At 36.4% G+C, this 25720-nt stretch overlaps 1 protein-coding gene across 1 annotated transcript in view; it reads left to right on the forward strand.

The window, feature by feature from the left end:
• The window catches only part of LOC142338519 (uncharacterized), a 43046-nt gene that overhangs the window by 14707 nt on the left and 2619 nt on the right, over nt 1-25720 (forward strand). Inside the window, exon 2 of the mRNA XM_075388303.1 lies at nt 23151-23463. Within this exon, the coding sequence (XP_075244418.1) occupies nt 23151-23463 (313 nt within the window). The remainder of the gene's footprint in view (nt 1-23150; nt 23464-25720) is intronic.

The raw sequence follows: 25720 nt of genomic DNA on the forward strand, positions 1-25720 counted from the left end.
AATTATAGTTATAGTGTGTAAAGATGACAGAGACTGGATAGATCCTGAGTCTAATAAGTTTTATACTGGGTTTATTGAATGTGATATAAATATGATCACAAAAAATAATATGCATAAATTTCAAAATTGTGTAATAGTACTTGATGATATGGGTGATAGGTTAAATAAGGATATAGGTTATTATTTCACTGAAGGTAGACATTATAATATTCAAATGATTGTAATGTGTCATATACCAGCTCAAATAATTAATACAGCAAGAATGAGTTGTGATACTATTTATATAACAACTTATAATGGACCTGACCTATTTAAAAACTTTAATGAGATATATAAATGTGAACATGACTTCAATAAAATAATTAGTGAATTAAAACGTAACTACTATAATTGTACAGATGGAATGTCAGATGAACTTCGTTATGGTATAATTAAATATAATAAAAAGGAAAATACATTTATTATTATTAGTAGTAATAGAACAATGATATATGATTCAAGAGTTGGTTTCCTTGATTTAAAAGCTCTTAGTTTAAAAGATGATTTAGAAAGAGAAGATATAAATAAACTTATAGCATATATGAAACCACTAATGATTAATGCAACAGATAGAAATGTTATTAATCATGATAATTATCAGTTTTATTTTAATAAACTTCTTACTTTAAATAATATTAAAATTCAGAATGATGTTTTAACAAAAAAGATGATTAAGGGAAAGGGTATGAAAATTTTATCAAATATTGGTGGAATTATAGGCACAGGTTTATTTATATTTAATTGGTTTTATCCTGATTCTATATCAAGAAATGCTGAAAATGTAGCAACGGGAGCAAGCACAATGTCGAGTAGAGTAAATACATTAGTTAATGTTGGATTTGGAGAAGAGTTGGAAGGTGAAACACGAAGCAGTTATACTGATCAGGGAAGCAGTTTGTTAAACCACGAACAAAGTTCGTATACTGATCAGTGTAACTGTGACTTCGTCAATGAAGAGATGGGAATTTTAAATAGAAAGGGAGGAAAGTTTTTAAACAAACTATATATAAATAATGAAGAATTTAGTGAAGAGATTATAAATTTCGTTAAAGATAAAAAAAAATTAGACCTTGATTTGATCTTAGATAAGAGTTGTAAAACTAATACACTCAATACTTTAGGAAAAAATATTTAGCAGAGTGTATCACATCTAAAGATAATACTAAAGATTTAATTGAAATCATGGCTAAATATTATATGCGAAGCAGTTTCACTGATCCACAAAGTTTGTACACCGATTCTACAGCATAGCTAAAATTATCTGCGAATTTGCAAAGCAACTCCGTTGAGCAGTTAGGTAAACCACGAACACAGTTCGTTGGAGAACTACGAGCAAAGCTCGTTCACGGATAATTTTATCTATTAAAAATGCTTTTACAATGTTTAGAGTGTAACTATAAATATGGAAACATTGCTTGTTTAAAATATCATTATGAATCATGTCATAAAGATAAAACTGATAAATGTATGTGTGGTAATATAATATTAAGTGGTATTTGTGCTAATGATTTTTCCCCATGGGGTTGTTCTTTAAAAAATGAATCTAGTTCTATTTCTAGTTCTAATTCTAGTTCTAACCCTAGTTCTAATTCTAATTCTAATTCTAGTTCTAACCCTAGTTCTAGTTCTAACCCTAATTCTAACTCTAGTTCTAACTCTAGTTCTAGTTCTAGTTCTAGTTCTGGTTCTGGTTCTAACCCCAGTTCTAGCTCTAGTTCTGGTTCTGGTTCTATCTATGACTAAAACTCTAACTCAGATCCTAACCCCAACCCTAACCCTAATCTTATCCCTAACCCTAACCTTATCCCTAACCCTAACCTTATCCCTAACCCTAACCTTAAACCCAGCTGAGAAGTATTAACTAGTAACTAGATGTTGTAATAAGTGTAATTATATAAAACCGCTAAATAAATTTGATGAGGGTAAGTATACATGTAGAAGTTGTACTTCGGCTAAAGTTAATTGTCCACATTGTACTTCTGTTGTGAGATATGATGGGATATGGGCTCATTTAAAGAAACAACATCCAGATATAGAATTGACTAGAGGATTTAGTAGAAATTTAACAGAAAGATCGGCGTAGCTGGTTCCCAGATCAGTGGAACTGTTTCACAGATCTGATATTACCCAATCTGGGGAAAATTGTTCATGTAAATACTATAATTTTGTATCATTTCTTATTAATAATGGGATAAATATAGAAAAAATAAAAGAAAATATAAATTTATTGAAAAGTATAGATAATTTGAAATAAAAAGTATAAAAAATCTAAAAAAAATTATCAAAAAGAGGGATTCGCTCTTAAAGAGTGAAAAATAGCGATCTTCCTACTCAGGAATCACCCCGAAAAGAATGAATCGCTCTTAAAGAGTGAAATGTAAATTTTGCTTTGATTTTTTTTGTTTTATTTTTATTTTGGACGATTATACTAATGCTATATATGAAGGTAAAACTAAATATGTAACTAATTATACTATTGATAGTAATAAACATCATTTAGAAACCAAAGAACAATATAAAATAGCTATTGATCCATTTGATGATAAAGGTATTAGAGACACTAATGGTGAATTTAGGTTTTACCAGTGAAGCTGCTTCGCAGATAATTAATTTTTAAAAAATGATAGCAAAATTTAAAAAAAATTATAAATGAGTTAAGCTGGTTTTTTTGTTCAAGTTTTTCGCAAGTTGGTTTTACGTGCTTTTTACACGGTCTCACTAGTTTTATACTAGTATCTGGGGACGTCCACTGGAGTCAGTGGGGATAGAACCCGAACTATCAGTGAAACCGCTTCTCGGATCCGTCTGATAATTGTTAATTACCAGCTTAACTCTGTACTAGTGGCTTGCACTAAGTGAGACAAGAAATGATAGATTTAAAATATAAAAGAAGTGAATATAGAGTAGTGGATATATAAAGTGAATTAGAGTAATGTGTATATGGGTACCGTATCGCGGCTCTATGTTGCGGAGGTACCCATATACACATTACTCACAAAACATCGTTAAAAGCGTACTTTTTAAGAACAAATTTAAGCCCGAAACCAGGCTTATTTCCCTCCTCGTAAATTTCCTTCTAAATTCTTCGAAGAATTTGCGTTTATCGGAGCTCTCTTGTCTTTTTTTTCAATTTCGTGCACGGACGAACAACTCGAGAACTCCAGCAGGAGGTCCTTGCAAAATTTTAACGGAATTTTTATAAATATATATATATATATATATATATATATATATATATATACATATATATATATATATATATATATATATATACACACATGTATATATATATATATATATATATATATATATATATATATATATATATATATATGTTTTGGCTATTATACTCCTCACCAATTCTGGAGAACACTCACCGAAGTGTTCTGGTCCAATTTTGTTGCGTATTTCTACCATTTGCCTACCGTGGACAGTATCAAGACGCAATGAGCACATACAGTACAAAATAAGTAATTGAAACGGCATAAATCCCGTATCCTGAAACTGCCATATCGCCTCTGGGCGCATTTTTCAATGCGCTTTCTCAAACTCGATTGTCGAAAAATATACCAAGAATACGTCTCAAAACGTCTAATGCCAAGGAAGCAGAAAGCAAATTTTCGGTTCTTTTGTAGGGCGCCATAATTTTTCATCACACGGACTGGCAGTGAGATTATAAAGATGACATAAAAGACTACGAGGCAAGCTTTTTGTTTCTCTAAAAAAGACGAGAAGACAAGTTTTATGTAATAAAAAGTTATTGAAAAATGATTTTTTAAAGAGTTTACTGAGTATAGTCGTGGCAGGGAAGAATGAATTAGAATGGGTATCAATTATGATGAACAAAATCGAACTTCTGATGAACAAAAAAGTCGGCACGATATTTTGGGAGCGATAAGATATGATAATTTTATTTGCTCATTTTTAAGGTATAATAAAAGATTACAAAATCTGAATTATGAGCGCCCCAATGAATTAGATTGAGGTTGGAGGACCTTAATCTTATCATTGCCAATTCATTATAAGAATTATAGAAATAATAACAATAACAAAAACAAAGTTTTTAATTGCCAAGCCAACATAAGAACTATCATAAACTTTTTTCCGGGTCTGTATTCTAGGAAAACCAGTAAAATTCTCAATTAATTAATATCCTGAACTATTCATTGGATCTGCGCAATTTCTCATACCGAGACTTCAAAAGAGTTTATACTTTAGACAAAAATAGGATTTGGATACACACATTAGACCATTGGGAAGTTCTCATCAATTAGAGAAATGGGGAGCGTTTAAGTGATTCTGAATGGTTATGGAATAAATAGGTTTACTTTCAAATAACAATTAGAACTCTAATTAGGAATTGAGATTAAATAAGAGACGGATTTTACCTAATCCTGGTATGCGCAATAAAAAATGCTGGACAAGAGCAGAGACTTTGAAACTTTCGAAATTGCCTGGAAAGCTAAGAATAGAAAGAAATCGAAGATCACAGAATACGGGATGAGAATCTCAGGATTCCTATTTTGTCTGCACTCTATGTTGACATAATTTAAGAATAAATTAAACCGCAAAGTTTCTTAAAGGGTTTCAAAAGTATCCGACAATGCTGAAGTGGGCCTCTGAGTTGCAATATTTTGGCATTCTAAGGCCAAAATTCAAGCAATATTTTGGCCTTCTAAGACTTACGTTGCTATGAAAAACATCTAAAAAATTTTTGTCAGCAAACCAACATGAATTATCGTCGTAAAAGAAAGTGTTGGTTAATAAATATCAACGAATAGATGTAGGCCTCTGAGGAAGATTTCTGAATTGAAAGGTTATCTTTGCGACGTGCTCAGAAATTTTATTTGCTTGAAAATCAATACAATTTTTTTTGCCTGATTATCCAAGCTCAGTAAACCTGATCAGTAATGTGATTTGTAATATCAAATGCCTTCATAAAAAGTTTGGTTTCTTGTAGAACTGGTTGAAGAAACAAGTAACTCTTCTCAGTACAAGAAATTGGTTCGCTTTACCTGAAAACCCGTGGATTTTTGTGACGTAAGAGGCGAAGTAGAGTTTGCGTGAACGCTTTTGGATAAATCGTGGAATAATGGTTAGTAGTGAAGCATGCCATTATGACTTAACCACCGAGCTTTAGATTCATAATAGGATGAGTGTTCTAAAGAACATGTTTGATCAGCATTAAGATAGCTGTTACGCAACCCACCAAAAGAGAGCTAGTCGGACAAATAAAAGAACTGTCAAAAATTTGTTCGTTGGAGTGTATTTTTTACTGCCACATGGCAGAAGACGTTGCGCCTAGGTTATTGAAAAGACCGCAAAAAGAAAAAGATAGATAGATAGATAGATGGATAGAGAGAGAGAGAGAGAGAGAGAAAGAGAGAGAGAGAGAGAGAGAGAGAGAGAGAGAGATAATAAAGCAAGTACAGAACAGCTGGATCTCCATTATTGAGAAAATAATTAAAGAAAGTTAAGATTGACTATTTTGTCCAGACCAGTTGGACTGTGACACATTCTGCAATCAGAATTAAAACTTTCTAATTTGTTTAAAAAATTTCTGAAAAAAAAATTGGAAAAGAACTGAAAGTAGTTGAGGAGAACTATTAGAAACCAATGGTTCTTTTCAGAATATTGGGATCGATTTGTTAACCGTTTTCACAGTGTGCATAACTCATTTATATCCGATTTTGAAATTTACTTTCTGTTTGATTATTGAATTTCATTCAAACGTGTTGTTTTTGCTGATAAGCATGTTATGTTCAGCTCGATTTATATTTATTGTTTAATTTTTTTAATATGTTGACATTCTGAACGGCAGAACCGAGCAGTTGAGTACAACAACAGAATAGTGTCAGCCAAACAGGCGACCATCCAAATAAAACTTTGGACGTTGGATAGAGTTCTGGGAGCTAACCAGTCCTCAGCTAGAGATCTTTTAACGCCAAAATTACAACAGTCTTCAGTTATTATATCTGACTCCAAAACTTGTTGCGGTATTGTAATAAAAAACCACACAAACTCAAAGATCTCTCAAATAATAGATTATACTGTTTTGCATTGACTCTGGTACTAAAATCATTGTTGACAGCCTACGATGAACTTTTTCAATCAAAGAAATGAGTTAAAATCCTTTTAGAAAGCAGGACAATTTCTAGAGAAGGAGCAAAAACTTTCAGAGAAGTGTACGGTTTAATTTTTGCTGTTTTTTATCCTCAATTTTTTATTGGAGACATTGAGCCAAGAGGCGCCGGGTAACCAAATTAGGCTGGATCTTATAGCACACCTTAAAAATGTTTTTTAGTTTCTGCAAAAATAGAGTTACCCTTGTGTAGTTAAGCATATTTCTTCCTTCCGAAAAAATATACAGAACTTTTTGCGGTTTGTTTGAAAATAAAAAACAGTAAGTAACACTGTGTGTTTTGCGGCTGAAAACGTCCTCTTTCCAGTTGTGAAAAACGTTCTCTTTCCATAAAAACGTCCAGTTGTTTTTAGAACAATTTGGAAAATCTTTGCAAGATTCTTCCAAAAACTTTCTAGTAAAATGAACTTTTTTCTTGTCCATTTGTCTCCAAAGAAGTTCCCACATTTGAAAGCAAGAACATGGCAATAGTTTTGCAAGTTTTTGACTCTGGACCAATTTTGTTAAATGAACATTGCAGTGCAAGATGTACAATAAAAGATAATTGCAATTGCTCTACATTGAGTTTTTGTCGATATTCGTTTCTTGTAGTTTTCAATCATTATATTGCATGATTCTGGTACGATTTCAATTCACTTCAGACCTGAGGTAGCATTAGGGTATTAAAAACATTGTAATTATATGAAAACGATCGTACGTTAATGTCTTACGAAAAACTAACAAATGCATACTGATCATATATTATATTGGCTTGGCAGTTTTGATTTATTTTGCGTCAAACGGATATAATCTAGGGCTTCAATATCTTCAAGGTGTCTATTTAATACGAAAAAAAAGATAACGTGCCGTTCAAATTTGGATGATAAAGTTTACGTTGAGAATGAAACGTTCTAAAGATAATTACTTTAACAGAGTAGACTGATTCTATAAATTTTGGTGTCAGAGTTAAACAGTCTCTCTAACTATTCACCACACATAAATGCATGGCAGTTTCAAAGAGAAGTGAGAAATTTTAGAAGGGGATGCGTGAAAGATGCTAGTAAAAAATTACCATTCAGGACGGAAAGTTTTTGAGAGGAATCAATTATTGACATTTGAATTTCCGATAACCTGGGGACTACGAAGCTTGTTGTTGCTATGTGTGTCTTTTTTTATATTTATCTTTATTCTATTTTTAATATTATTATAATTTATTTTTTTCTTGTTATTAGTATTATTTATATGTTATTATTATTTGTTTTAGTTAATTGCATCAAATCTATGCAAAGTTTACATAACACATCTTACAATGAACAAATTAAAAATGATACAAAAGTGGCTCTGAATTGCCTTTTAATTGTGCTGACCACAATATTGTTCCAATATTTTCATCTCAATACATGAGAGCAGCATTCTCCATTTCTTTACTGGCTTAGGGGTACAGGGGTCGTGTCAACGTTTTGTCCAAAAAAGAATGCAAGAATTTCGGTGAATAGCAGTGAAAAAATATATATTATTCATCCCAAAGTGCTCGCATCATATAGTGATGAGTGCGGTAAAAACGATGAAAATCTTTGTCAGATTAGCGGTTTTTAGAGGTGACTTGTCGTAAGGTTTGTGGTTTTTAGCGTTAATTTTATGTAAGATTTGCTGTTTTAAGAGGTGAGTTTTCATTTCCACAGCATTCACCGGAATTCTTACGAAAAATAAACTGCCGTACATGGGTTTGAACCTCGCACCCTCTGCATACCTACATCTTTTATGCCATTGAGAAATTTGTCAATTACTTACTACAATATAATTACTAACTACAATATATCTTGTAAATTCAGATCAGATTCAAAATTCGTTATGAAGAACAAATGCGCTGAAATATTGGGGACTTTAGTGGTGAGTATTTTTTATTTTCGCCGCAACGGTAAGCGGTGAAAATGAAAATTTCTTCGCTATAAATCTAAAATCTTACAAATAGTGATCGCAAAAAAAATTCTGTAATTTTTAGCCGTAAATTGACGCTAAGTTTCAATTGATTCAAGGTGACTGCTCGTTCCGATTATGGCCGGCAATAAAACGCTGACTATGAGTTTCAATTGATTTGGAAATCTCCTTGTTCCAATGATGGAGTTTATACTTTGACTATGAGTTTCAATTGATTTGGGTAACTCCTTGTTCCGATTAAAAAACACTTATTTCGCAACAAATTATTTGCTTATGTTCATTTGAAAATGGATGAATATCTATCATTGTCCAGAGAAAAATTTTTGGAGTTCAAATTTATTTGAGTTTTGATCTCAATTGGCGCAAAGGCTGCGACGAAATACTTTTCTGTGATTTATACACAAGATTTCACAAAAAGGATTCTTTGAAAACTTTAAAGTCTTCCCTTGACCTGCTGGTTACTGCAAAAGTTAATTATTAAAAATCAGACTCTGAATACAATTCGTTCGCACATAATGATCCGACCCCAATATCCACATTTTTGGCTTAAATGTCCACCAATTGACGAAGAGATAGAAAACTTTCACGAGATCTCATATGCTGATAAAAAAATTGTTCTATGAAAAAAATTGCTTCAATTATTTGCTTCAGTTTATTTTATGTTCTTTACTATGACGTATTTTCATTTGACACTTTTTTAACTTAATTCTGTACCAAAAAAGGACAAGAAACTGTTCACAAAAAATTGGTGTAAATACTTAAAAATTTTAAACCTTTAAACAAACTGAACAAAGCATAATCTGAGGGCCAAAGATCACTACTTTTAACGAGACTGCGGGACAAGGTGAAAAAAATCAAATAGCAACAACAACCCAAACCATTTAAAACCAAAATTCAATAGTCTTTTTGAAAAATATTTCAAATAATTACATAATAACATGGAAGCCGTCACAACAAAACGAAATGCATTCTAAATTTTAGATTTTTTCAATTGAGCCTTTCTTCAGCACTAAAAAATTCGGACTTGTAATTAATTAGATTGGTTAAAACGTAGAACAAAATAACATCAGATTGCAAATTGCATGATCAAAAAGGTGAAAGATTTTTTCACGTTATTTGGTTCCAAAGTCATGAAAAATTTCAGCTGCCAAATGAAACCAAAAATAGGTTTATTTATTCAGCATAGGAGGCCGTTAAGACCTTCAATTATCCAGAAATAATCCAGAAATTAGACTACCAAAAACGACAAAATAGACAAAATCAAATACTAATTTATTATTTTGTAAAAAAAACTGGTATCGAAGCCGTTAAAGCAAAAAGGAGTACACTAAAAACATTCATTAATGCCCCTTGTGAATATCATTGTTTTGATATGCAACCTGTAATTAATGAGACTAGGTGTCAAGTAGACAAAAAAGTGGAGAAAAAACAATTAAAAATTTAGTCTGTACACTTTTTAAAATATTTGATTTCAAATTCTTGTACTATAACAGGAGAAAAAATTATTTAAAATAAGTAAATATGTTTGTTTATTCATTCATTGGGAATGGTTTAGATCTGCAGTTAATCACAACCTGTCATAGGACTATAAATAGAACGACAAATAACAACAAAAATCAAAAATTAATTTCCTGATTTGCGAAAAACCCGTATCGATGCTTTTAAAGCTACAAGCAAAACTCATTCAATATCTTGAATTAGTATTAGCAAAACCTTTGATGTATGACCTGTAATTAGTGGGACTAGGTAACAAATAGACAAAAATGGTACACAAAAAGCAAAAAGAAAATATTTCTATATGTATTTTTTAAAACATTTGATTTCAATGTTATTGAAAACTGTAGCTATACCAGAAAAAACTTCAATGAAAATCGACAAATAGAATTGTTTGTTTTTCCATAGGAAATTGCTAAGAAGGCAATTATCCAGAATTTATATAACGACTGTGAAGAACGACAAATAATGAAAAACAAAACTTCCATTAAATTCTGCTAGAAGTCGGTGTCGAACAGTAAAAGCCGTAATCTTTTAACTACAAAGCTGTTGTGTTTAATATTAATTGCCAATAATGTGATTTGTAAACGGTCAATAATGCGACAACACGAGAAAAAAACAATCTCAACGACAGAAAAATACCAAAAAATCAAAAAAAAACTTTTGTGAAAGTTTATAATATCAAAGCAGAAAAACAATTACTTAAAAGGTAAAACCAAACAATATTAAATTTTTTCCTCCCAGAGAAACGATGTGGTCTGACAACAAGTTGATCAACAAACAGAGAAATTTGGCAGATATATGTACTTTTCTTAAAAAAATAACCATACGCTTTCGAAGAAGAAACTGATTCGGTTGACGAAAAACTTCTTAGAAAGTCAAAAGTACCTGTCACTAGTACGCTCAGATTTGGTTTCTTTTGTAATTAACGAACCCGCTGGTAATAAAAAATGCCAATTTACTTAAAAAACATCGAGGTATTACAATCGTAACTTTTGGGATTTCAAAGAACAGTAAATACGCCAAAACTAGCCTTGTTGTTGCCTTTCGTCCACTATGAACAGGAGTTTCTGCCAAATGTTCCTGATATGGATATTTTGTTTTTGAAAAGTCAAAATATAAAAAATTATACAATATTATTGAGTTAAATTAGCAAAAACCGATAAAACTTTAATTCAAGATTGCTGTTTGTTACTAAGTAAATAGATGTAAGCGAGGGATTATTAACCAAGTAAAAATGAAATAAGACAGGATTCGGCTCTGCTTTTGAAATCATCGGTACAAAATGGTGACTGGCATTGAACTGATTCGTTATCAGACAAAATACCGGACAAATGAGATTCAAAAATTGCCGTCTGAAAAACCACGTGTTGCTCTGATCACCATAATTTTAACAGGTCATAATCTTAATACGTTGACTTATGATCGTTGTTTAAATTTACGTTGCTTAATGTTAAGGTTACTTACTTTTGAATACGTTTTCGGTTATGAATTGAGTATCCGAAAGAGTGGTTTTCAACCTCTATATTGGTGACGCTCCGGTTTGTGAACATTTTTCTTTGAGCCTAATTGCGATAATCACTAAATAAATTTGTTTAATGAGCGTTCGGCGACGGTGCTATTGGGTTGAATAATTGCCCCTTTGTTTGTCAACCACTGGACTAATTTTGAAATTTTCGTGACCAATCAAGTAAAACTTGTATGTGGGAATCAATGGTGTTAATCTGTGGTGGTCGGAAGAATCTTGGTATCAGTGTTACAAAATGATCAAAACAGAACAGTCAGACAATTGGTCACAACAATTTCAAAATTAGTCCAGTGGTTGACAAACAAAGGGGCAATTATTCAACCCAATAGCACCGTCGCCGCACGCTCATTAAACAATTTAAAGCACTGCCAGTGCACTTGGTTCCATGGAAGGACAAAAATTCTGACAATTGACAGATTTGCTTTATGTGGGCGTCTCTTGCTTCAGAAATGAGACCGGAAGAGATGCACACAACCACATTGGTGTGGATCGAATGCAACAAACTGTAGGACAGAACTATTCTTTTTGAAATAGTTTTGCGGCATAAATTACTTATTGGAGATCGGACGCCAACATATCCAAACCCAAATTCTAAAATTCCAAGTTCTTGCTTATTATTTCGGGGTAGTTTTTAGATAACCGGTCACCATTTACCCCACAAACATAATTTCAGAGACAATAAATATCGATTTTGATATTTCTGGTGGAATTGTTGAAAAATTGTTGAAAAAATAGATCAAGTCAGTTTCTACAACAATAAATGGCCTCTGATATAGAGAAAAGTGAGATGACATTTTGCTAAACTGTTAAATTATAATAATTTTTGGTTAATTTTGATGCAATTCAAGAAAACTTAGAACATCAATATCGAATAATGATAAACCGTACCTTCTGGCATAAAACCGTTCAGCTTTTTGGATTAGCGTTCCGTATTCAAGAATTTGCAAAAAAGTGACCAAAATTGGAAAAACTTGGACAACAGTATAAATTTTTGACAAAATTTTCAAAATTATCTCTTTTCCAACTTGAAGCTTTGTCAATTGAGTGAAACTCAGTAGAGAAAAGGTGTGAAAAAAATAACAATTTCCGGTCTACACAAAAAACTGCATTGCCATTGCTTTGTCTCGTCGCTCGATTCAATATCGTACCGTCCTCGTATTTTTATTTCTTCAACTTTTCAAAACTCCGTGTTCCGTTCATAATTCAGTATTGTCACTATCCCAAAAATTCGTTTTTGGCGTATCCAATCGTTCCGTTTTTTTGCGTTCAACGTCGTATTTCTCTGTTTCTTTTATCCCTTGGGTGTACTATGTTGTCATATATGATGAAGTATGTCCTTATTTTTGTTGCAGTATGTTGATTTTGCTAGTATGCTGGTTTGCTGTTTTGGTCTAGTAACTTTCTGGAGTGTGACCTAGTTGACTCACGAGTTAAAACTGGATTGTCTCCCGGCTTTTAATCATCTCTCATTTACTGGCTCTGCTTTTGTAGTATATTAAAGTTTGCTGCTGTATGTTCGTTTGTATATGTATGATTGTCAGTTGTTTTGGTTTTGTTGCCTTCTTGTGTGTGACTTAAGTTTATGCTAGAGTTACGGCTAGATTGTTCTTTAACTTTTTGAGCTGTCATAGTCTACCGAAACATTTTGCAGTCTGTTAAATTTTTGCTGTATTTTAATTGAAACCGTTAGTATGCTGATTGGTGGTTTAGGTTCGAATTTTGCTAGGGTCTGACTTAAACTTAAAGGATTTAAGGCTAGTAATTTCTTTGCTCTTTTCATCCCTTTAGTGTACTACTGCGTTGCCGTAAATTAGCTTCTTATTGGTATATTTAGCCGCATAATGACCTTTGCTAGTTTTTCCCGCAGTCCCATCTCTCCTTCTTCCTAGGGTGTGACTTAGGTTTGTTCTGGAGTTACGGCTAGTTTGTTTGGTTGAGTTTGTTGCTGTTGTCTGCTAGCATAGTATCCCCACGTCTCCGCTCGTTGCTTGCCTGATTCCCGCCCGTTTTTTCCCGTCTTTACTTTTCGTTTGCGTGCTACTCGCTCGACGTTGTTGTTCAGTCTTGTCGTGCACCGGTTGTCCGATATCTCCGTTCCGTCTTTTTTCCCCGTTTTGTCGTGCGTCGTTTGCTCAGCGTTTCCGTCCCGTTCTTCTTGTTGCCTGTTTCTTTCCTGAGTTTTAGCCCGCTCCGTTCTTTTTCCCGTTTCATCGCACGTCGTCTGCCCGTCATTTTCACCCTGTCCGTTTGGTTTCCTCTTTTGTCGTGCTTCGTCACCAGGTCCTTCCTCGCCAGTCGCCTGTCTTCTTGTTTAGTCTCACGTTCTCTAAAAGCATGTTAGAAGCTCCGTCATTTTTGTTACTTACTTTCGCTGAGTAAATCGTTACTCGGTAACTTCTTTCCTGCTCTTCAGCGTCTTGACTACCAAGTTGTTGTCATTTGGGTTCGGTATAGCCCCCATTCCACGTGTTTGGCTGGAATTTACTCTACATTGCGAAAGTGGTCATTTCAAGATCATTGCCGAAGAGCAGGAATAATTGAAAAAGCTCTTTAATGCAAGATCTGATCTGGAATCGGAGTTACGGATCATCCAAAAGGACATCACACATGCCACAGATCCGAAAGACAGGAGGGTTAAAGTTGAGCGCTTGTTTTCCAAGTTGAAAGATGTTTTCAGTCAACTAGTGCAGAAGAATGAAGAACTGTTTGAGCTTGCTATTAAGACCGAGAACCAGATTCAATTTATCCTGTTCTTCAGCAACAGTTGGGTGACGTAACTAAGAACAATGATAGATTCGTAATTGCAGCAAGAAGCTACATTGGCTCAGTTGCTGACCGAGACACCTTATGCGAGGGCGTTAATCCTCAAGCGCAATGTAAGTTCACTCTGAACAACGTTATCAATGTCTTTCCAGCGTGAACATGACTCTCTCATGGCTAAACTAAAAGTTGAAGAGGCTGAGAAACAAGAATAGGTTGCCATGCGCCTCGCTGAACAAAAACACGAAATTGACATGAGAAAAAAGGTGCTCGAAATACAAATGGAGCATATGGCATTTCAACAATTGGAGGAAGACCCCCGCCAGCGTTTTGCCGCAGCTAAAAAAATGAGGCTGAAATTATATATAATTGTTCATTGTTTAGTCATCATTTAAATGAACTATGTTTACTTAAAGACAGGGGATCACATAGAAGTCTGGGTAATTTCAGGAAGCCTGGGTAATTTCTGGGTAATTTCAGGACAGGGGAAACATAGAAGTCTGGGTAGAGGACAGGGTAATTTCAGTTCCAGGCAATTCATTGACTGCTTCAAGGAGTTAACTTTTCTTGTCCTGGCTCAGCAATCAATGACCATCCCGTTGAAGATTCTCCAGAAAAATTTCCCTTAGTATTTCTACAGAAAATTAAGCCCGTAAATTAAATCACCTTGAAATGCTATCTCAGTACACACGGTCGTGAGTTGCAGTTTCTATTGCTCAGCAAGAGGTGTTTTATCGGAAAACCTTCCCTGCTGAAATGCAGCAATCTGTCAGAGATCGAAGGGTGCATCAGGCACATAGTCCTTCAGGCAGTGGTATGATGAATCCAGCGAACCAAGCATCAACCGACGTACAAAATGTCGCACTGCCACCCCTTCAGCCACCTATGCAACCTCCCCGGCCACTGATACATGTTATGGCTTTGTCGCTCTCCAAAATTTTTTACCTGATTTTTCAATAATTCCTCAGGCAAATCAGACCATGGATCAGCCTGCTCTGTATTTGAGACCGAAAAGTGCTAGTAAGCTTGGCCAGTTGCATGTGCCTAACTCTCTTTTCGCACAACATCAGAGACCTCCTTAAAATAAAAATTAACACGAAACACAACTTCTTATTGCCTATTCCCTGCATAATGTTACTCCACCTCCTAACCCAATTGTAAACACACCACCCTTAATTGCGCCTAAACAACTTTTTATTCCTCAGTCTTCCATGATTCCGTCGTCTATTCCAGAGAGCACAACAACGTATTTACTCGTCCCCACCAATTCACAGCAAAACACTGTCCATTCGCCCCAAGTTCGCCTAGTACCATGTTCCAACGCACCGAAACGTCCCCTTAACTGCAATCTTAATCTAAGTTTGTGGCGTTTTCCTCAGAATAACCTTTAAACGTAAATCAGGCAACCAATAAGACAGCCCTTTCCAACAACTAATAACCTGCCCTACCCCCAAGCACTGCTAATACCGCCATAATTCATCAAATCCCACAATCAACACCACTGCAAAATGATAATAGCAACCACGCAGCAACCTGTAGTATCCCCCAGTTCAACTACTAACATCGCACCACCTTTTGTAACACCAATTAAACATCAAACATACGGGCATACCGCTCCAATACCATTGTTCTGGGGTGGCCCTGCGCATCTCAAGCCTCAGGCACCTGCATCTGAAAATGCAAGCCTGTTTAAGGCTTTGGGTGACGCCATAACTAGCAAGAGGAATGACCCGCTACCCGAATGCCGATCCCTTTAGTGGCACCAATGGTATGGTCAATTTAAGAGCGCATTTTACTCTCGGTCTGTCATTGATGACGTTAAACTGGCATAATTTAAGACCCTCGTGACTGGTAAAAATAAAAGAGCTATAGTTGAATTCGACTACAGCAGTGCAATGTGCAAAGACGCACTGACGACCTTAGAATCCAAATTTGGCCAATCACAGGCGGTCGTAAGAGCGCATCTGTACAAACTTAGCTGCTTTCCGCCAATGAAGATGAACAATAGTGATAACATCATTAATTATGCAGGGTGCATTTCAAATCTTGTCGAGGTCTTCAAATCACTCTGGTGCAAGGCGGATTTAAAGAATGCTGCGCTTCTCAACACTGCCGTACAGAAGCTACCGTCCAATATGAAGGCGTCATGGTCACTCTCCATTGTCAAAAGGCATTGGCTGAAGCCTACTCTGCTAGATTTTAACGACTGGTTAAAAGAGAAGGCCGAAGCGCACAATTTAATAAAGAATACCGCAACTAAAATTGACTGAGGATACAATCAACCCAATAACCAAGACAAAAGTTGCATCAAAGGCATATGCTGCAATTACGCAACAGAGGGGTCTTCAGGAGCCGCAATAGAGCACTCCGACAACATCTATCCGAATCTGCATTGTATGCAAATGCACTCATCGGCTGTTGGAGTGTTGTGTATTTAAGGACAAGACACCCAAGCAGAGAGGCAAAGTTGTGGCTGACGCAAATCTCTGTTTCTCTTGTTTGCGTGACAGACACATGTTTAGGCAATGCCCAAGTCCTCGTAAATGCAGGAAAGATGGCTGCAACAGCTCCCATAACACCTTACTTCACGTAACTGAAAGGGTTTTCCCAGTTAAACCCTCAAATAATAATATGATCATTTCAAATTCAAATGCAGGTGCTAGAAGGCCGACTACTGTTCAACAGCAACCAAGCAACACGATCATTTTGTCTTTTGTCGCTGATGTGACGGACTCACTCCTGGTGACGGAACTGAAACTTACTAATTCTTCTGGTAAGAGTACTACGGCGCTGGTTTTATGAGATACCGCTTGCACTATTTCTTGGGTGTCCGATAGTCTCGCAGCTAGGCTGGATTTGCAAGGTACTGCATTAAAACTTACCGTCGAGGGTATAAACGCAGAAGAGCTCATCAACACAAAGGAGTTTCAATTGACCTTGACACCTCATAAAGATCAAGACTTCAAAGCATTGAATGTTAATCCCTAAGTGACGGAATCATTATTCTTAGGTTCCATCATCACTTGCGATAAGTCCATGCAAGAAACTTACCCACATCCGGCCGTCCTATATACATTAAGATATAGCTATGGACACTTTGAGATAAAATTTGGACAGGATGTCTACCATGCCATCCGTCAGTTAGTGTATTTTCAGCCGACTAAAAGCGCTCTCCATTCGTTGTCGGCTTGCCCAAAGGTTGGGTTCTATGTGGCCCACTCCCGTCAAGTTCAAGCTGAGTCTCGACTTGTTTCAAAGTCACTATTGAACATGATTATGAACTGGCTTGTCAAGTTAACTCCTGGTACGATATGCTATTGTACGGCGCGTACCAGCAGATTTACCCACGATCCGAAGGGATGCTCGCGCGCATAAAATAATTGAAACAACAACTTTTCATAATAGTCAGAGGTACGATATCGGTATGTTGTGGGCTGATGACTATATCCAGCTCCCGAAAAATTATTTTCCGTCACTGGTGCAACTTAAATCTTTCGAGAAGCTGCTCTCGAGAGACACAACAATAAAATAAAATTACGTAAAAACCATCGACGTTACGTAAAACCCAAGACCTTCAAAAGGGTTACGTATTAACAGTTCCTGACGCCACATGGTTCAGCAGCGGTGGGATAGAGGTTAATACCTACCGCATCATCCCATAATCAACCCGAGCAAACCGGGGAAAGTGCGTAGGATACTAAAAGGTGCAGCAAAGTTTCACAGTACTTCTTTATACAAATCTTTGCTCACTCGTCCTGACTTGCTGCAGAACTTAATCCATGTACTACTCAGGTTTCGTCAACATCACTTTGCCGTTTCCGCCAACGTCAAGGGTGTGTTCCTCCAAGTTGATGTCCCAAACCATGACCAGCAATCACTGCGTTTTTTGTGGCGGGAGGACCGCACAACAGTTTTGTAGTGTATCAATACACGTGCCTTGTTTTCGGGGCTAAAGGCTCGCCCACATGCGCTAACTATGCATTGCTAGGCACGGCCCGAGACAACATAGGTCAGTAAACGGAAGCAACCAAAGCCGTCCTAAAAAACTTCAAAAAGAACAATTACCTAGATTTCCTAGAGTCCCCAGAGAGGGCTCTCAATAGATCGAAGGAGTCGGTGCATCTTTTCCATCGAGGTGAGCTCAAGCTTACTAAGTTTGTAAGCAATGTACCAAATCTTGCGTATCAGATTGATTGGTCACCGCAATTCACCGAACTAAGAGCAATCACGTCATCTAAGTAGGAATCTTTGCATGTGCTTGGGAATGTGATCACATTAATGATACCCTAGTTGTGAGTTGAGGCTCCTCCATTACAGTATCTGTGTCTTTAACTTGACGCTTGGTACTGAGCTTAGTGTCTAAAGTATTTGATCCCATTGGTCTAGTGACACCATTTAGCGTTGGTGCTCGATTGATACCAAAAAGAAATCTGGCATGTCCGCTGGCAGCATTGAGATGAAAAAAGCCAAAATACACAGTATAAAGTTCCTCGAATGGAGTGTAGAACTACCCAAGCTTACGGAAATCACTATACCGAGGAGCTAATTTTCGGGAAACTTCGAACACCTGGAATTGCATATGTTTGGCGATAGTTCGCAAGATGTCTTCAGTGCCGTTGCACTCCTTCGAGCTCCAGTAACTACCTCGAATCGGCCCCAAACGGAGCTTGCATTTGTCGTGGATAAAGCTCGTGTAGCACCTATGAAGCTGATGACAGTTCCAAAGATGGAATTACAGGCTGCGCTGCTGGCTGCTCGGTTGAAACGGGATATCTGTATAGCTCTCACAGTGAATGCCAACAGGGTTTCCATGCGGACTGACAGCACTACTGTCTTGCAATGGCCTAATTCTACAAACAAGCACCCCATATTTATTGTGGTTTTGAGATCTTAGAACACACAAGCGTTGACGAACGGAACTACGTTGTCTCAAGTGACAACACAGCAGACTACGGTACTCGTGGTATATCAACTGAAGTTTTGCGATCAAGTTGCTGGGTTAAGGGACCAGATTTCCCAAGAATCAAGCTGTTCCCGTTCGAACCAGCACTGAAATATTTAATAACGTCAAACTCGGTTTAGCAACCAAAAAAATGATAATACTAACACATCGTTGGCCGCTTCCGCAACTAAGTCAAATAAAGAACCGCCTCCACAATTGATCGCCTTCGATAAGTTCAGCTCTTACCAAAAGTTGCTACGGATAACAAAATACATACTCCGGTTTTTACTCTCCCTTGAATGCTACCGCAATGTCGAAGGTGGTATAATAGATCCCACTGAGATTGATCTTGTTCAAGGAGAATTTTTTAATTCCGAAAGAAAGATCTACTAAAAAACAAATCCGTTAAATGGAGTAGCCGTATTGCCCTGTTGTCCCCCTTAGTCCGCCCAAATGGTCTAATCCGTTCGGCCGGCCGCATCACGGGTCCAAGTTCATTTTGATGTAAAACATCCTATCCTCCTTGACGCACGCCATGTATTTGTAAAACTGTTTCCGCGATATACCCAAGTAAAAACCCTCCCCAGGGCGTTGACTATCTGCCGGCTAAGGGACAGGAACGTTACACCATACTTATGTTACGATTCTCACTGCGTTCGATAAACACCAACTACGTCACGTGCAGAATCTTCCGCGCTGGCACTAATCAACCCATCATGGCTGACCTTCCAGTAGAAAGACTCGCATACCAGTCTCCTCTTTTCACCGGGGTCGACTACTTCCGCCCGTTTTTCGTTACTGTCCGTAGGACTACCGAGAAGAGGTGCGGTTTCCTCTTCACTTGCTTAACTACTCGTGCCATTCATGTTTAAATTATTCCGTCCTTGGAGGCCAGATCGTGCGTAATGGGAGTAGAGCGATTTGTCACTGGTCGGGTTATACCTGCCAATATTACGGGAGACAATTGTACTAACACTGTTGGCGCGGGAAAGGAACTGCGCGCGAATATCGAAAAGTGGAATATTATCAATATTGCAGCCGATCTTGCACGTTAGCGCATTAAGTGGATTATCAACCCGTCGAGTGCGCCACACCATGGTGGCATCTGGGAGAAACTAGAACGTAGTTTTAGACTTGGTAATCGTCGCCTTACTGACGAAGTTTTGAACACTGCTTTTTGTCTTGTGGAATACGCACTAAACGCACATCCGTTAACGCCCGTAATTGCCGGCCCATCCGACCTAGGCGCAATATCATCTAACCAATTTCTACTTGGTAGCCAAGCAAACGCAGTTCCCTCAGTCGTTGGCGTTGACCAGTTCGATCACCGTAAGCGTTACGCCCGTTCACAGTCTTAAGCCAACACTAATTGGCCTCGTTGTATCAAAGAGTACGTCCCGACACTAAATGGACCTTCGAAGAGGCAAACGCCTGCTTAGCAACACCTAAAGACTAGTGCCTTGGTCTGGGTAGTTGAAGAGACCAATCCTAGGGGTTTCTACCCTGCTGCTCGCATCACTGAACTCCGTTAGGTTTCCAACAGCGTTGCACGCTCCGCCGTCTTGCGCACGTCCACCGGATTGCTCGTACCAATTCTCCCAACATATTTTTCAGGGCCAGAGGATGCTACTATAGATGTAAGTTATAGATTATTAACTAATCATTGAGTGTTTAAATATGCACAGAGTTTGTTCCAATTTTCATAAAAAACTCGAAAAAAATTCGTTCAACATAATTTTAGGTAATCCTAATCAAAAAACCTAATAAATAAGAGAAGATTCGGCTCTGTATTATTCCGGTTTTTGGATTAATCGGTACAAAATGGTGACTGGCATTGAACTGATTCGTTTTCAGACAAAAAGCCGAATGAGAATTGCCTTTCATCAACATTTGTTGTTGCCTTTCGTCCACTAAGAACACGTATTGGCTATCACTGGACATAACAAAGTTTTTGTCGGCAGTTTTGAGGTGTGTTAATCAGACAATTCTAAACAAACTGGACTAAAAAACCTATTTAATTGCAGAAATGGTGAAAAACAGGCCTAATTTTGAAGAATTTAGCAACAATTTTTGCCAAAATTAAGATGAAACTGTTCAACAATTAACTTCAGTGTTTAAACATAAAATGCACAATACTATATGTACAAATTGTAACAGAGTTTTTGGCCAAACTGGCATAAAAATTGTGTGAAAATACGCAAAGTGTGAACAATGGCAACAAAAATCAGTCAAATGTTCACAAAAATTAAAACTGGATAACCCCGTGGAAAAATCCAAATGAAATCTTTTTAGTTATGTTTTCTACGCAGGACAGGCTTTCTAATGATACCACTCGCAACCCTCTACGATGAATATATCGATCAGCCAAAGCTGACTGAACAAAAAACCCGGTTGAGTATGTGGTTCCTCCCCCACTGAATTTGGTTGGAACAAGAAAGTCAAGTTAAACGTAGCAAGCAGAAATCGTAAACACGAAACCTTTTTAATACAATTTTAGCGGTGAATTTTTGTGACAATTTGCTGTTCCTGGCGTTGAATAATTCTTTGCATTCAACGCATTCACCGCTATTTGTAAATCGGTTTTTCGACATTTTCTGCGTTGAAACTATTTGGCAACTTTAGCCGTAAATTTTTGTGAGCTTTGAGATTATTATTGGTGAATTCTATTTTTTCAACACTTTCAACGCATTCACCGCTACTGTTATATCTTTTTGCAATATTCGTTTTGGTTAAGATAATTTTCGCAAATATGGCTATGAATATTTGTCAGATTTGCGATTCTTAGCGATCATTTCCCTTTTCTTCCGTAAACGCAATTCGTAAAAACATTAACCGTATTCAAAGCAAATTTTACATTTTTAAGCAACTTTTAAGCGTTGGAACCTCAACCCGGGTGGTAAAAATTAGTGCGTAAGGCAAATCCGTTTTGAAACTCTTTCACTCATGTAACAACATGATGAGACTGTCTCTGCTGATAATCCGCGTAAGTTTGCTCGGCTCTCAATTTTGCTCATTTGTACGCAGTTGCGGATCCTAATGTATTCAGTTAGAGTATTGACAGTACACATTTCATTTTTAAAGATACCAGTAGTTCAATTTTCTTGATTTTCCATGGCGTGTGTTTTTGTTTCCTCTACCATTGAGTCATAAACCAGAGTCAAAAATGAATTAGGAAGACAAAAAACCTATATCTTTTCTTACAATTTTTTAATAGTAAAAACACGCTAAAATTGATACAGTATTATAATGCCTGATCATTCTCATCATAAAACGGCCCAAGAGACCAAACGTTGTTTTTGAACAGTGAGACTAACAATCCAGGATGAGGTGTGCGACCCAAGCCAGCTCTGATCAGACCATCCAGACCAAAATGGGCAATGATCAGACAGACTTGAGTTGCGCACTGGGGTGCCAGGCCGACTTGAGTCGCGCACGGGGGGTTCCAGACCCACTTTAATGGCGCACCAGGGGTACCCAGACTGACACTTTTAACTGTTGAAATAGAAGTAATCAATGGTATAATTAATTTTTTTTTCAGAAAAATAGACTTAATTTGATGTATATGGTTTTCGGGTTCTTCAGTAAAAAAATAGTTCCAAATAAAAAAAATTTTTCAGCTCATCAATAATTACCAGAACTTAGTCATTAGCGTAATCTTTGATGTTCGTCAAGTAAAATTGGGAGGTGTTAACCAAAAAGAGTCCCCTCGGGGATTAATTATATCTTGCTTTTTTGGGGGACTGGTCATTTTTTTTGGTGGGACCTCTTGGTTTTGATCAGACTTTCCAGAGTCTGGGAAAGTTTCTGATCACACAGAACAGACTCTGGAAAGAGCTGTGTTCAGACTATCTAGATCATACCACAAAACTATGCAGGCCCTAGACCACGCTATGATCAGACTACACAAACCGTAGGTAGTGCCCTGATCAGAACGTGCAGACTCTGTGGAGTGGTCGTGGTTTACCCCCCGTGGGCGACCCAGGTCGGTCTGATCAGGGTCGGCTTGGGTCGCGCACCTCAACCTGGGAATCTCTTCTGTCTTTTGAGAGTTTAGAATGACAAAAATGTTCTGAAATGAATAATTTGTTTTAAATTCCTGTAGTTAATCTAAATGCTCAACTGCTTGAGCTGATATCAACATAATTATTTTTCTTCATCATCGGCAGCTTGATATTTCATATATTGTTTTACCTTAAGGCTCACTAAATTAAAGTAACAGCAACTTTTTCTATTCAAAACTGTTCTACTTAAAATTATATAAAATAACATTCAGACGTTCAGGTGAAAAAGTTAGTCGTTCAGGTGCAAAAATCATTTTTTGTAAACAGGGAATGGGAGCTATGTACAAAACAATTGATAACGCTACTGATGAATACGCGGATGAAGATGACAACAGCACTGACTCGGAAGTTTTGGACCCCTTCTTCAAATCAGAACATATTTTAACAGTGGGCTGGATAGCCTCAAACGCACAGGCGAATGACCTTCGTAATGTGATGATGATGATAGAGTGTGATTACGATTTCCGGACATCGCAAGGGAAAACCACAAAGTGTGTTCTGTTTTATGGATACGTAGTTTTGACAGAAGTTATGGATCCTGTGACGTCAGACTACATGAGAGTCGGAGTTTATGGTCCAGGTTTGTAAAATAACTTTTGTGGTATTGATTTTAAGTATTTGCTTTTTCTTAAAGCTTGGTTGCAGCGTATTTAGTAAAAAAATTTCTGATAGACTATTGTATCTCGTCTTAAACGAGAGGATTGCAACACTGTTTAACTGAGAGATCGGTGAGATATATTCAAAATTCTATATTCCAAGATCGTGAAAGGCTACCCCAAACTATTGAGAAAAGTTATCTTGTGCTAATCGCACTAACTTGTACCAACTATCGAACATTTAGTGCGAATAAATAATAATTTAACCAGGAAACTATTAACAGAAGTTTTCGAGCAGTGTTGATTTTTTCATGGTCAGATATATATGGTTGCCAAGTTACCGTAAACTTCGTATATATATGTTTGAGAAAGGATTATGGTGGTCAACCCCGGTTCTGTCGTACCAGATAGTTATGTTGCAAGATCGTTTGCAAAACTGCATTAAAAGATTTACCATTCCCATTCAAACTCTGCTTCATTGATGATGTAATGCAAAAATTATGAAAACGGTCGCAAACCTGGTCAAGGCTTCTTCAGGGATATTAACTACCAATAATTTAGGAATATCAGTGGATTGAGTAAATGCGGTTATTATTAATATTTCGCTTCAATCCTTTGCCAAATTAGCATAAAAATATCACATAAAAATGTAAATCGTTTTTCAAATACAAAACATAAGTAGGAGAAAAGGATTACTGAAGGTGAATTTAAAGAAGAGGTGACTGCTGACAGTTTGGAGCTGAAAGATTTTTTGCAAAAAATGCGCCTTTTGCAGTAAATTAATGTAAATTTTGCAATGTGGATTTAGTGAGAAAAACAATTTTTCGCAAATTTCCCTACAGTTTCAATTCTGGAAACATGAGTTATTTTGCGGACCCAAAAATAGTTAAAAAAATGCGTTCGCTGGCCTGAAATACAAATTTAAATGGTTATTCCTCTTGATAAATCATACAGCCAAGAACCTTCCATTTTCTTGACCAATTTTGTTTTATTTGCTTTGCTTTATTGTCATATAATAATTCGTTTTATTTTGAAAACAATCCTTACAAAATTTGAGAGTTCTAAAACCTTTTTCAAAAATTGGTCCGAACAAAAATATGATTACAGACTAGCGCCCCTACGAAATGGAACTTGAACTAGACTAACACATTTTTGGCATAATGGTTTATTTTGTGTAATATGGTGACAAATTTTGTCAAAATTTTCCACATTTTGTGTTCTGGGGAACACGAGAGTTTTAAAATGTTGTATATGGTGACAAAATCTGTCACTTTATTCCAAAATTAAGCATTTGAGCATGTTTTCTGTAAATTAAATTTATCTGTTTGGAGGTGACCTTACTAAAGTGGCACTAATCCATCTTGACCGCTAGTTGTAATTGCCGCCCAAATCCGATAATTGAATTTTGGATAATGAAAAAATACTTTCTATATTAGCTGGGGGAAATTGAACAAATAATCCCTGATAAGCATTGAAATTTTTAGATCATGCAAAATAACCAAAAGTCTTGCAAAAAACTCTGCATCTTGAAATTTTTTAAATGATCAAATTATGCGAAAGAATGACCAGTATTAGAAACTATTGGTGTTTTTCATCAACTTTTTAAACAACAAGATTTTTTTGCCCGCGAAAAAGAATTTAGAGAAGTAACTTTTTCAGTTATTATTTTTTAAAACAGGAAAATTAATATATATGTTCAATTGTTCAATACCAAAAAAAACAAAAAGGATTGAAAATGTTGAGAGGTTGACAGTTTATTTTAATACTGTGGAACACGAACAGACTAATGCGTAGTAGACTGAAATTGAGTTGTTTCTTTTGGCTAAAACTATGATATTTATTGTATTTTTGTGATAATTTATACGTTGGAACGCAGGCAAAAATATCATGCGTTTTTAATGCAATTTTCAATTGAAGGATCGTGCGTCATGGAAAATCATCGCGAGGATTTTTGTGGATTGTTGCAGGGTTATAGCAGGATTGTTGCAAATTGTTTTCAGTCAGACTATGCTCGAATTAGTTCTTGCAGAACCTTGTTGAGATCTTGCAAGATAACCATCTGGTTTCACCAGAGACGATGAGTCTCAAATATACATCTTACTCAATAAATTTGTTTCCAGATGCACAATCAATTAATTTCAAAACTTTTTTTGTAATAATTATTTTTGTTTTCAGAACGTTATCCAGCTCTTACGAAATCAAATTATGTGTAATTTTATTAGGATCACAAATCACTGAGAT

The sequence above is a fragment of the Convolutriloba macropyga genome, chromosome 4 (assembly GCF_964194025.1).
Source record: "Convolutriloba macropyga chromosome 4, txConMacr16.3, whole genome shotgun sequence".
Lineage (NCBI taxonomy): Eukaryota > Metazoa > Xenacoelomorpha > Acoela > Convolutidae > Convolutriloba > Convolutriloba macropyga.